This window comes from Zonotrichia leucophrys, chromosome 2 (assembly GCF_028769735.1).
Source record: "Zonotrichia leucophrys gambelii isolate GWCS_2022_RI chromosome 2, RI_Zleu_2.0, whole genome shotgun sequence".
Taxonomy (NCBI): domain Eukaryota; kingdom Metazoa; phylum Chordata; class Aves; order Passeriformes; family Passerellidae; genus Zonotrichia; species Zonotrichia leucophrys.
The window spans coordinates 6956361-6970961 of NC_088171.1; the positions used below are offsets into that span (position 1 = coordinate 6956361).

General features: G+C 41.4%; 1 protein-coding gene across 1 annotated transcript in view; it reads right to left on the reverse strand.

Moving 5' to 3' along the window:
* Positions 1 to 539: 539 nt before the first annotated feature.
* The window catches only part of RHEB (Ras homolog, mTORC1 binding), a 40612-nt gene continuing 26550 nt past the window's right edge, over positions 540 to 14601 (reverse strand). The window contains exons 4-8 of the mRNA XM_064703862.1: positions 11461 to 11543; positions 7359 to 7415; positions 7211 to 7258; positions 6609 to 6690; positions 540 to 1555 (exon numbers count right to left, since the gene is read on the reverse strand). Coding sequence (XP_064559932.1) covers positions 1463 to 1555; positions 6609 to 6690; positions 7211 to 7258; positions 7359 to 7415; positions 11461 to 11543 — 363 coding nt within the window. The 3' untranslated portion in view covers positions 540 to 1462. The remainder of the gene's footprint in view (positions 1556 to 6608; positions 6691 to 7210; positions 7259 to 7358; positions 7416 to 11460; positions 11544 to 14601) is intronic.

The window sequence follows — 14601 nt, forward strand, 5'->3', positions numbered from 1 at the left end:
CTCTCATGATGACCAAAGAAAATACCAAGCTTACCAACATACACTGTTGAGAGGTTTAGACCATTTTTATATCATATGAGAGAACAACTGCACAAAGAAAATAAAGGAACAAAATGCTTCATTTGTATCTTTCAGCACAGACTGGAAGGTAAAAGCTAATTCTGGTTGCAAGTACACTCCAACTTTCTCTTCTTATCTACTCCTGTTGGAAATTTAAGTTTTCAAATGAACACAAAAGTGCAGGCAAAACACTTGATTTAATTAGCTGTTCCTCAAATCAGCCTTGTTTGTTTTTACTGTTTTGGGTTTTGTTCTGCTTTTCAATACAAAGTAGGTCAACTCAATTTTTAAAATATATAGTTGTAAGGAGTTTATTTCCAAGATTACAGCTTGCTAAGCCCCCAGTCCAAAAGGCAAGGAAAAGCCTGGAGCTGGTCAGGAAAGCTGTGCAGGAACCCTGAACTCTGCACAGCCAGGCATCAGGAGGCCGCTCACCTCTACCAGGAGCACAGGAATTCACAACAAACAGCCCACACCGATTTGTTCAGGACGTGCAATTTATTTTAAATGACATTTTTGTTCTCTTAACAAGTCTAAGCTTGTGACCTGGATAAATCCACTCCATCCTGACAGCACTGCCAGCCACAAGCCTGCGTGCACAGTCCGTAGCGCAGGAACTCGGGGCGGCTCTGCGCACCCCTCACTCAGCGGTTACAGAGGAAAACACAGAGCAGCTTCTGACTGAAACCCAGCATTTCCCTTCCAAATAAAGCTGGCACTTGTCCCTCCTTCCCGTGACTGGGCACAAAGCAAAGCAGAGCTGCTTGGCCAGCCTGGAGTTCCAGTAGCAAAAACGTTTGGGATCACTCGCAAACAACTTCCCGAGCAATAGTCAAACAATCCATTGGCTCCAAGGATCTCAGGCCTTCTCTTAAGGTCAGCAGGTGAACATTTTTCACAAAAAAAACAAACAAAAAAAAAAGTTGATATGGAGTAATCAACGAAAAATTATAAACAGAACATTTAAGGTTTGCAGCTATTTTATTTACAAGTATACATTTAACACAAAGAAACACTGATATCCAAGCCTAGTTAATAGTAGTGTAACAATATGCATCATTTTGATGATTATTCTAACCAACAAACTACACTGAAAAATTAATGCCAGTAAAATTCTTGGTCATAATATTAAGAAATACAATATATAAATTGAAAATATGATTGCTTAAAATTTGAAAATGGAAGTGAAGCCATTTGCACAGGAGTCAGAGTTTAACATAATCTGAAGGGAAAGGCTCCAAACCAACTGTTTATCTTTCAGGTTAACAGAAGAAAAAAAAAATTTTAAAAAAAAAAAAAAAGGAAAAAAAAAAAAGAAGCATAGTTTATCCTTAAAGATAATGGGCAGTTTTGCTTCTTCAGGTAGAATGTATTCCCAGTGTTTTCAGGTTCTGCAGTGGAATTACATTACTGAGCATGAAGACTTCCCTTGTGAAGCTGCCCCATCGATTTTTTCTGCCTCCAAAATTATCCTCTTAAAAACATCAACGGCAGTCTGCAAAGAGAGAGCACAAGTTTAGGAGGGAAGGTGGGGCTGCCCACTTACTGAAAGAATAACAAAAAACATTAGCAGTTTTATCAACTACATCAGCAGATAAACACACATCCAATGCTTATTCCAAAAAAGTGAGGAGGGCAAACACAGTAATTTTAAAGGGAAGTGCAAACTCCCATCCCCAGCAATCCTCAGCAGGGAGGGCAGGCACAAACTGAGCCAGATTCACAACAAAGCTAATAACTGTAATCACCTTGCTTTGCATGGTGAGTCTGTCCTGAGTGACTGACAGCACAGAAGGTCTGGATGCTGTGCAGCTTTGGAGAATAAACCAATCAGTTTGCTGTCAGGAATCTTTAAGATAATGAATAATTTCAGAAGGCAGCAGATTTTTCAGTTCTTAACACTGACTTGGCACAGCTCAGTATGAGGGGTAACTTTACTACTCCTGATTTTCTCACTGTCCCTGTAAGATCTGTATTACACACAGTGCAAGGACACCAGCAGAAAGCACAAGCTGAACTGTCACAAATATTGAGCAATATCCTTTGATAAAGTCCTCCTGAGAGAAAAGGGGGTTACATTTTAAATAGCCTGAACTGCATGACTAGAGCTTCAGTGTGTGAATCTTCAGCTTGGAAATGATCTCCTGACCATCTCACACTGACATCTGATCCAACCTCTGGCCATCCACTTCAGGAATTCCCAGCACAGGAAAGTATATTCATTATAGAAAAAGGATAAAAAGGGGGTTTTGTTGGTTTTAATCAGCAGGCTGAAGAGCATCCTATGATTTATGGCTACATATTCTGATTTAACAGATGTTTTTCCACCTCCACAAGATGTAATTCTTAACTGGATCACTTCCAAATTAATCTCATTGACTGAAGCCCCACAGCAATCTTAACAAGATTAGACTTAATGTTAGTTTCCTACATGTATACTGTTTGTGCACAGTACAATCTCTGGAACTATTTAAAGTACTTCACCAGCTGGAAAATAGGGTATTCTCCACATAATGGAGTTTCCTGGAATCCCAACAGAACCTGGCAGCAGACACTTGTTTAGTTCAGTAATGATACAACACATTTCCTGGGCAAATGAAGGCTTTAAGAGAAGCATGGCCAGGACTGCAATTGCTATCAAACTGCTTCCACTAATGAAGAGCTTCCTTTAATCTAAACCTGGTGATGCACTGATTTACAAACATACTGCACCCCTGTTTCCTTGGAGCTGAAATTTTCAATGGCTTCAATTAAATACACAAAGTCTTTTTGCCCACGTTTCACAGCACCCATTAAAAAACCTCCACAACTTACTCTGTCAACCAAAAAGCTGCACATTGCCTGTCAAAGATGTGCTGTTTGAAGCACTAAGATGTAGGAGTTCACAGGGTTTGTTAATTCATTTCACAGAAAATACATATTCACTGGCAAGGTTTAATTACTGTCCTACAGCCTTGGAATTTGGCATTCAGCTCAAACATGCTGAGGAGTTTTAGACTGAGCCTTTAAACAACACAGGGAGATGTTTTGTGACAAGGAATAAAGGATGCAGCCAGACTTTCTATGCATCTGCCTCCATATGGTCCAATTCTGGAATGTGGGTCACACCTAGCCCACGGGAAGGCATCTGGCTTTTCCCAAAGCAGAGATGCCAACCTGGGCAGCACCTGCTGCCCACAGGACACCAGAGGCTCAGCTGCTGCTGCAGATGTGCTCTCAGTGGGAGCAGGACACAGCTCAGGAGGCAGATCCTGCACAGGCAGGGAGCTGGGGATGTGCTGCCAGGAGGCAGCAGGAAGGTGCAAGCACCCAAATCCAGCCCACAGTGCCAGAGTCACCCTTTGGCAACTCATTTATTATTTCAAAGAGGAAACCCTCAGCTGCTCACACTACTGGTTTATCCTAGAACAGAACTGGGCACAGTTAATAATAGCCAGGTAAAAGAGGGTTGTTTCCCCCCATCCTTTGCCAGTTCAAACATGTCAGATCCCTGGATTCCAAACTACTGTGAAGCATTTACTAAGCAGAGCATCCTCTGAGCTCCAAGATGAAGCTGCCCTTGAAAAAAGCAGCACAACCAAGCAACTGCTTTTTAAGAGAGCTCCATTTTGGTAAGAAGCTAATTTTTTTGTTACTTCCTTGCTCCTTCTGCAATTTATCTAATGCATTCTGCATAACTGGATGGACACAATTTAGTTGCTTGTTACTTCCTAAATTCTTCCAGCAGAAGTTGGCTTCCAGCTTCACTTGGGTTTAAGACCACTTTGGATTCTGGCTGTGTTTCCAAGAGTGATGTTATTGCACTGGGATTAAGATGAAGCACTCCACCACAGCCTTGGTGACACTGCATCGGGAATTCCACAGGAAAGGACTTGAAGTTCCTGATGTTAGCCAAAGCAATGCACCATGGCTGGTAATAACTAAGCAGCTTGAGAAGACATGACAGTACCAGCCCAGCAGTCATCTCAGAGAGGTCTCTTCCATTGTCAGGATTGCCTTCCCAAAGCCCAGGGATTTCCCTTGATGACTGGTGTGCTGGTGAGATGCAAGCTCCTCCCAAAGTCCTACCAGGTCACCCAGCTCTGCAGGAGCTGGCACATACTCAATTCTATCTGACCTTGAGAACTCCTGCCAGCCACTATCATTTATCATCACTGCAGCTTTAATCTTTGCCTCTCTCACTTTCCATCTACTCCAAGTCATGCCACTTCTGGGACATGTTATCTTTTGATAACTCTCGGCAGAATATGCATGGTTTGTTTAAGTTAATCTATAGAACTATTTTAATTGTCCAGTATAATTGAGTTATGCTCCTTGGACTATCACAGATGCTCCAAAAAGGATTTTTGGGGGGGACAAAGCAGGAAGATAGAAAAGGTGGAAAGAGTCTTTGCTATCAGGGATTCCCTCTCCTCACCACTATGAAGAACATCATGTACACATCCCATCTCAGACCAGGCACTAGAAATTGTCACATTTCTGCTTCAACTCCTCCAAGTACACATGGGCTTGGTTTCAGAGAGAATTAACAGATATACCCTCAGTCAAGAAGCTTTGAACTCTCTGCTCAAGTTCCAAATCCCTCATCCAGTTTAGCTCATGCCTTAAGCATAAACCAGCTTTCTGTTAAGCAAACAGAAGCTGAAGCACTTTTGGAAGGAGTTTGGAATTAATCTGGATAGTCAAGTTACATCTGCAGTACCAAGCCAGTACAGGTGATTATTTGGATGAACCTCAATGCACAAAGTGCCAACAGTCTTCTCTTTCCAGTAATGTTGGCTTACATAAGGTGAACACTCAGTACCAGGAAAATGACAACACAGCTTGTTACCAAATGCAAAACAAACCCTTTTCCCCCCACCTCCAGAGCAGACACAGCTTCAGAGGAAGAGAAGATGCCCTGTCCTGACAGAAGTCCATGTATCAGCTCTTTTGGTCCTGTCACATTAGGGTTTGGAGGAGAAAACCCAAATGAGTTCAGAAGTGCTCCTGGTCCAGCTCACAGGGAGGGATGTTACAATGCCTGGTGTCTCCTCTTCCCCCAGCACCCCACAGCTCCAGACTCCACACTTGGCTCTCTAAACTCAATCTTCCACCTCTTCAGAGCTGGAGATGTGTGAGAAGACTGAGGCAGCTGTGCCAGTGTTGGGCTCCTGCACACTTTACTCCACACATGCCCAGCCTCCAAAGGAAACACCCAGAGAACAGCAGGATGGTGCAGGCTGCAAGAACCCATCTCAGAAGTGACATCTCATCTGCCAGACTTCTGAAAATGGGCAAATTTACCAACGGTATTATAGAGCAGGCATGAAGCAGGAATTGTGTTCAGGCACCTGCCCCTAACAACCTGCTGCTAAATGCAGAGGGATGGAATTCACAGTGACCTGTGATCACTGTTCTGAAGGGTCCTGCAGAAAGGAAGACCTTTGACAGCCAGAATGCACAGGACTTCTGAATTCTTCTGGTGGGATTTGTACAGACTGTCCAGGATTCTGAGTATCTGACATACAATTGCCATTTTGATTTCCCTGAAGGGTACCATGTTTGATATATAAACTCCAACTGGCAGCTTCACTTAATACAGGAGCACAAATACATGGCAGTACAGGGGACTTTGTCACTGCAGCAAGTTAACACACAGGGCATACCAAGCATCCTACAAAGTTTGTAGCTGATTTAAACACATAAACATGACTTTTTTCTTCTTGGTTCAAGAGCAATAAAAACTCCAGAAAATTTATCAGTAAGATATTCTTCTGCTGGATATGAATTGCTGTGGTGTTGCACATTGTGAACATATGCCAAATGAAAAAGAGCACAGGCAACAGCTTTGCCTAATCCACAAGTTATTTAAAATAAAGGGGTGGAAAAAAAGATCAGACATTTTTAACAGGTTTATTCTTTACACTGTCAGTTTATTTGGTATGCATTTGAAGCTCTCCAGCATACAGAGAAGATATTGGGAAATTTCATGCTTCCATCATGCCAGTTTTGACAAGGTTAATCCAAGACTTAGCCAGAAACAAATACTGATAAACTAACTCCAAGTGTTCCATATCAGCTGGCAAAATATAATCCAAGTTTTTCTTTCAGGGGAAAAAAATCCAACTTTACTCAAATAACTTGCAGAATTGTTGACCATAAACATCAGACAAAATGATTATTGCCCCATTAGAGAGATTGAGCCTGCCCAGCACCTTAAACATGAGGTTCATCCTCTGACACCAACCCACTGCTCTGGCAGCAGTGACTCCTGTTTGAGGTAACAGACCCTGTTCCACCCACCCTGTGGATGTGAGTTTTAATTTGTCACTAAGTGTTCTGATATGTGCAGTGAAGCTGAACTTTCAGTTCTTCACTTCCTCCTCCCATTGACAATTGCAGGGAAAAACTTGTGTACATAAAGCTGAGTGCAGACAGCCATTCTGCTTCCATCTCCACAAAATATCTGTACAGTGCATGCAAATATTTCAGCTTCCTTTATTTAGTGGATCTGTGAGTCATCCATTACACTGCTATTTGAATAAAGTGACTCTTAAATCCATTACCTGATTTTCTTTAGCAGAAGATTCCAAGAAAGCTGCGTTCCAGGATTCTGCTAAAGCTTTCCCTTCTTCATAGCTGATCACCCTGATCAGAGAAAGAAAAATATGTTTCTTATAACTTGCAGAAGAATTGGAATCTGATATGTCAAGAAATACCTCAAGAGTACCAAAGCACTTAAGTGCATTGTAATAGGAATTCTTGTGAAGTCTGATCCAAAGCATTTGCTTTTGGCTGCTGTCAAATGCACTTCTGGGCCAGGTAAAACTGCTCTGTGACCCAGAAGAGCAGCTGTCCCAAAGTATTGCTTTGTTTTCATAATCTGTAATATCATCTGGTATTGCTGCTGTGACAAATACACTTCTGTTACTTACTTTGAAAAAACAGAGTGTTTAATGACTGTCCCTGGAACCTCACAGCAAAAATCAACATTACAACAGAAGTTCATGGTTCGTAGTTCACATTCTGGACACAACTCCTTTGCCAGTAACTTATTTTAACCTACAATTTGATTTTAGCTCTGGAAAGCCAAGAACAAACCCAGTGTGTGCAGCCACAGGAATGCAGGCTGCTGCCTTGCATTTCTCACATTCTGGAGTTCACATACCGTTCCATATGCAGGTCTTTTTTATTTCCAACCAGCATAATGGGTATTCTGTGAAAGAAAGTTCAGAACTTCAGAACAGTTACAGTATACTGAACAAAGCACTAGCAACATGCCTGCAATGAAATGAGATGAAAGTGTCACTACTTACTGGACTTTTCCCACCATATCCAATAACTTGCCATGGATAACTTTTATCACTTCAAAACTGCAAAATAAAGGGATGAAGTCACACATGCACTCTGATGTTTATCCTCAATACCCAATACACAAGCAATTAAATGCATATGTAGGTTGTGTTTAAAACTTATTCTATGTATGCACAACTACACAGATGCTGAAAGTCTTACCCGTTTGTGCAACAACAGCAAACTGGTCCCAGCAGCAAGAGACCAGCCTGAGCCTACTCTTACACCTCCCCAGTTATGGTATTTGCAGAAATAAATAACATTACCCAGGACTGATGCATCTAACACAGAATCACCCCAAGTCCCTCCCACCTCTCATCTGGTTTGTATCTGCAGTGAGAAATTTAACTGCTGCAGTCCAACAATCCTGGATGAGTATGTTAAATTAAAGCAAATTGGAAGAAAAAGTAATTAGTTAGGCAAGCTCCATCATTGTTTTTAAAAAACATTTAGTTCATACATAATTACTAAGTTTTATTTATGTAAAAGCCTAAAGGAGCCAAAATTCTAATTTTCTATGGAAAGTGAGTAAATTGATCTGCAAGATGGCACTGAAACAGTGATTATTCAAATACTCTTTGTCTGTTCCCCTACCACACAGGTGAAGTTTGGATGACAGGACTGTAGGATATCAAGTCAAAAACCTCACTAACAAAATCCACTGCATTTGACATTCAGTACTTCTGAGAACAAGCTATAAACAGGGCTGAAGAGCAGATGTTGCACTCCTCTGGTTACACCATGGAAAAAATGCTGGTACATGAAGTGCACAACTTGGATTTAAGAGAGGCAGAGGCTCAGGGATGAGACACAACTAGACAACAGAAAAGGGACCAAAAACTTCCCAGTTTCCAAGGTTGCTAGCTACAGGCAGTGTCTTGACTTGCACTGCATTTCAATTAGAATTGAAACCCTTAAAAATAGAGCAGCAATCAAACACACTTCCAGCTCAGAGCAATCAAAGACCTGGTGCCTAAAAACACCATTCAAAGCAGCAAAACCTCTCCCTCCTAGAACAATAAGCTCTACCACATTTAAGATGGATTTTCTGTCAAGCAGGCCAATTTGTCTGACTGCAGCAATAATATTTGAGGCTGTGTGGGACACAAAGCTTTTCCATGCTCAGCTAATAGTTTCAGTGTATCCTATCAAGCAAATGAGTTCTTTGTAAATAGAAGTGTGAGTTAGTCTGCCACAAATTGCTACTGGTAATTCAAGTAGGATACTACAAATTACACTGGGGAAAATGTGAAATCAATGAAAAATGTGAAATCAATGAAAGGATTTTAGGGACATAAGGAGCTTATGCTGAAAGAGTATTACTGAAATTCTAGTCTTGAGAACTCATCTTGGATGATGATAACTATTAAGAAAACAAGAGTTAAATGGAGCTTGGCTGTGACAGAGTTGAGAGGCATCAGTACACACAGAACTAACTACGTGACCCTGCAAACTGAAAGAACAAAAATGCTACCAAAACCCATCTGCTAGAGACCACAAAAGTGTTTATCAGTCTGAAGCAATGGGAAAAATCCTAGCACCCTACTCACAGGCTAACTGAATCCCTGGGACAGTACAATCACTGCTTCCTTTCCCCAGTTAGGTGTGCTGCTTCCAGCTAAGCCAGAAAAACACCACAGCTCTTGAACCTGGGCTCTCCACTGCCCCACTTTGGGTACCTTCCTTTCTTAGTGAAAATACTACAAATAAAAAGCTGATCCTTGTTAACACACCAAGATGGAAGCCACAGGAGAAGTGCTACTTAAACTGCAACACAATTCTGACAGAGAAACAAGTTGCTAAGAACTGCCAGGAATTAAATTGGCTCAACCAATTAATGTTCTAGAAAGCTTTCCAAATTAATAATGTTGAAAGGAGCAAGGACAAAAAGGAGCAAGGACTGACCAATCCAAAAATAGCACCATCACATCAAGCTGTGAAACAGAGATTTGGAGACTGTAAGAGGTCCCTTCTAGTTCTGTCAAGCAAATGGGTTACAGCAAACAACTCAATGTGTGAAATACAAAAAAAACCCATTACTAGCTGTCAGATAAATGTGTTACACAAAATCATGGAACCTAGCAAGATACAAAATTGGAATTTAATTAAGCTGAACTAGAGCAAAAGCCTTCCAGTAACCTTGCTGCTGAGAGCCTGGCAATATGAAAAATGTAGGGCATTAGCTTTCATTCAAGTCCTATTTAAACTTCCCACTGGAGGTTAGCAGAGAAGCTGATAACTTTAAAAAGAGCATTTCTGTTAAGTCTGCTGTCAAAGCTCTCACCCAGCTGGATCAATATTTGGATCAATATACACACTTTGACAGAAGTCAGGACAGATGAAGACTGTGATCCCACTGTCAGGGCAAGTCATCAAAGCTACAGAGTACTGTGGAAGATCTTCCTATCACCTAAACCCTGTCTTGATACAGAACAAAGAATTGAACAAGACAGGATCATGGATGCTTTGAAATTTTAAGAAACAACAACAACAACAAACTTGGAATAAACTGATCAAGAATAAATACTGATGAAAAGAATTTTGACCTACAGCCTTAACCTAGTCTGTCCTGTTTGTATTTTTACCATAACTTGGTTTAACTGATTGAATGTACCCACAGAAAACATGTTCATTTCTTCACCTGGTGAGCTCAAGACATCATGAGGCAACAACTGGAGTGGCTGAGAAAGAACAAACCCTTTAGCTGCCAAACAGGGAACAGCACAGGTTGCAAAATCCCCTGAGTGATGTACACTGGTTTCAGTCAAAGGCAATTCTGTCCTCACAGCACTCATTTATCAGTGAACTTTTCTGTATTTGCTTTAGGAGTGAAGCATTGTCTACTCAGGCAGAGAATACTGACTCCTATTTCATACAAGTTACCCAGCACCAGCACTGAACCTCTCACTGAAAAACCCAGACCCACAGAGAGTTTGGTAGTTTAGTATCTCCAGACACACATAAAAGCCTAACATGTGCTTGCCCTTCTTTACTTCAGAACTGAAGATGAAAAGCAAGAATGAAGAACTGTGAAATCTGTTCAACATTAAAGACCTTGCAAGCAGCAGAAGTTTGTAACCAGACTGTATCCTTCCTTTGAGAAGGAAAAAGAGCCAACAGGCAAGTGCTTTACCTGTATTTTATGATAGTCTGTCAAAGAGCTTGAAATGACCAGTTTTGTTTGATTCAGAGGAAAATATATGAAACACTTCAGCACTTGTAAAAAGCTCATCAACTGCCTTGAAAATAGAAAGGAAGCATCAACTTCTCCTACTTGATGAGACTGAAAGGTCTAAGGTCTTAATCACTTTCTTCAAACAAAAATTTCAGAAAATACTCAGCTGACCTAATAAAGATGTTGTGCAATATTAGAAAACCAACAGCTACTCAAGGATAAGCAGTATTTAAACAAAGCAAGATGTCCAGAGGAAGGGAGGAGATAACAGAGGATGGCAAAGCCACACAGAGGCTGATGTGTCCTGCATGACTCCAAGTAAGATGGACTCTGCACAGGGAACAGCAAGGACAAGAGGGACACCCTGGGACAACCTCCAGGGAGGATTATTTGCTGCAGCATGCCAGGAGAGGGTTTACAGTCCAAAAGCCATCTATTACTGTTTATATGAGTATTTCCATGGTTAATTCAATACAAGAAGTCAAAGGAATCTCAGTACTATAAAAAGCCACAAGGCTGAAGGAGGGATCGAGCAACTACTTGGGTACTTCACCTAAATGTACAGTGCCTTCAGCTTTGTATTTATGTCTGCCTTTCTATCTGATGCAAGAGCAATGAACTCATTTCTGAAATGATCCTTTGTACTCCTTACACCTCAAAACAATGTAGTTTAACACTGTCTCATTTCTTACATGGTACCTTGCACATGAGTCTGCAAAGTGTCTGTGACATTTGGGTCCGAGGGAACATTTCTGAAAAAACATTAATATTCACTCCTACTATACTTCTAAAGGACAAAGACTAATTGAAATAATTACACAAAATACAGCAGAGGCAGTAGCTAAACCCAGAAACTATTTAAAGAGAAGAATACAAACAGATTTTATTACCTTTTTATTGATGTGACTGAGTAAACAAGAATGTAGCCATTGATGTCTATGGAGTACGTCTGAGGAAATATGGAGTATTCATCCTGTGGAAGGAATATTGCAGTTAAAATTAAGGGTGACACAGTTCAGACCTTGATGCCATTAGATCAACATCAGTTAAGTTGGTCACATCTCTAAGACATTTTGTATAGGAAGTACATTCAGAATTTTTTATCATAATATCACAAGCAGCATCTTTTAGCCTTAGAGAAGGCTAAAAGTCTATCTGTATACCCTACAATTTAATCTACAGCTTGTATGGTTTATTCCCTCTAAGACTGTGGATGAGCTGAAGCTCTTCTCAATCCTCTTATCCTGCTTAATTATCTGTTTGTATTAGTACAAAACATCCACTCTGTCCCACCACTAATTAGTAATTATGCCTCTTATCTTGCTGGTGATACATTTCAAAATCTTAATTTCAACAGCTGACAACAGGATCTAGCAGTTTGTAATTTCAAATGACACTGATCACATCTAAATTACCAAAGGAATCTGGTAGGAAGTGAATAATTGTGGCTAACTTTGCTTATCAAATGCAAAAAATACAGTTATTAGTTGCATTATGACAATTGTAAGTTTACATTATAGGACAAGTGTTTACATAAACAGAAAACCAGACTAAACCACCAGAAACTTACTCAGTGAATTTATTATCCCTCTAGAAAAGGGGCTGACCAAATAGGCAAACAAAACAGACTGATATATTGCAGATAATGCAACACAAATACTATTATTCCAACATTAAAAAAATGTTCCAACAAACATTCCCAGGAAACATTTCCATTTTGACAAGAGCCATACTTCCTAATGTAGGAGTTTTCAATTTGTTAAACCTATGCTTTTGAAGATGTTAATTTTAGCTGAAGATCAAATAACCTCTCTGTTATTGTCATGGCTGAACAGATGGAGCAGTGCAATCACATAGCTTAAATCCAAGACACCCAAAAGGAATCAAACTTCCCTCACTAGCAAAAGAGGAAAAACTCTTTATAAATCAACTTCACAGATCCAGCCAAAAAAAGTTTGAAAGAATAACACTTGGCAAAAGCTGCCTTTATTTGCCTTTATTGCTACACACTGAGGGCAGCCCTCCCCCATCTTCTCTGAAATGCCAAGTGCCACTCCAGCTGGACACGAAATCCCAAAGTCAATACTCAGAAGGGATCTGAGCTAAGTCTGTGTAAAAGAGGTGAAAGTGCCAACTCTGCAGTGGCTTGACTTCACCTGGAAATTCCCAGGACTGCCCCAGCTGGAATTTGGTGTTAGGTAAGATTTCCTTTTACAACCCTCTTCTGTGACCCTGTATCAAGACCCATTTTGGACTGAACTGCACAAAGCTCAGTAAATAACCAGAAAAGTAAAGAGGCACAGGACAGAGGATGAATACCAAGAAAAATAAGTGCCATAATCTCAACTGTTCCTAATTCATGACTTTATTTTTAGCTTGTTAGGAGATGGAAGGCAAGCTGCTATGCTCACTGAAACTCATGGGTCAAATTAAGAAATCTGTCAAGTGATAAAACAACGTTGCTACAACTTTTCAGGCCACAGCCAGGTTTTCAAAAGTATTTAACAAATCTGCAATACAATTCTTGCTGTGCTGTATGCACATGAGGACTCCCTATGGGCCATTAAGCAAGACAGACTTGAGAAAGAAATCTGTCCAAGCCACACCTTCCAAAACCCAACACCATCTCCCCCCTCTAAGCCTGTGTGCCAGAAATCAAAGTTCATATCATTCCATGAAGAATTAAATCTGAAAATAACCACAGGCTGGGAAAGAAGCTATTTAGGTTCCACAATGCTGTATAACATTAAATCAATCCTCAGCACCAGAGGTATGTTAGTGGTGAGTCACACTGCCTTCCCAGAAGGCAATTTCCTCCTCCAAGAGGAATTTGTCTCTTATCACTATGCTACACAATCAGAGCTGTAATGCAAGTGCACTTACAATGGCACTGAGTGACACCTATGGAGCTGCTGCTGCTGCTCACACTGCTCAGCCTGCCCCTCTGCACAACTCCCCAGCCAGCAATCCTGGGCCAGTGCTGTGCTCAGACACCTCTGAGTGATTGATTCCACGTGCTGCTGCTGAGCACCAAGGGCTGACACCTTATAAACACAGCATGGCTATTCCTCAGTGACACAGCTCTCTTCCAAGAAAGCAACCAAACATATCTAGAAAGTTAGAACCCTGTCATGGTTTGAGCCTGGCACAGAGCCAGTGCCCCCCATGAAAATGCTCTCACCCTGGTGTCTGCTGTGAGATGTGACCAGGAATAAGCAAAACAGGCTTTAGCTTAAACATAAAGAACACTTTATTACCTAAACTACAAGGAAATAGGGAAAAACTATAAGGAAAAGAAAAAAATTGAAGACCTTACAAAAAACCACTTTCCTCCTCCCCACTACCTGACTTTCTCAGTCCGATACATTCTCCCAAATCACCAACTGCCCAGCCTTGGCCCCACACTTTAGTATACTCAAACTGCAGTTCATGAAGAGGAAAGGAGTCCTTCTTGTTCCATAGGCTTCCCCTGGAAACACACTGAAACCTCGTGTGCTTCCCTGTCACTTCGGCACCGCCCGGAAAAAAAAGAGTCCTTTTGCCACTTGTGACATCTTCCTTCCATGCCCAGTGCTCTCACCACTGCGCATGGACCAGAGCTGCTTTTAGGGTTGTCTTTCAAGGATGCCTTGTCTCACTCCAAAAAGGCACAGTCTCTGCTTTGGGACATCTGTCCCCCCCATATTTTTCTAACCCCCTGGGGCCGGGGGGTCCTCACGATGAACCCTCCTGGTTCTGAGCCACTGCTTCCCCCTAAGTGCAGTCTCTGTGTCACAGGAACAACTGAGTCCATGGCCACAAGAAAAGTCCAGCCAAAAGGCCACTCTAAATCATCTCTCCCCATTCAATCATCTCCACGTTCTTCGGGCCAGGTCCTTGTCTCATCTCATCTCTTATCTCCCTTCTTATTCAGCTTCGAGGAGGATTAGCATTTTTGCAAGGCCCCAATCATGAAAGAAAGGGGTTAAAACTTTCAGTCTCTGTCCCGGAGCTGCGGCACTCCCACACACGCTGCCGCTCCGGCCGGGCAC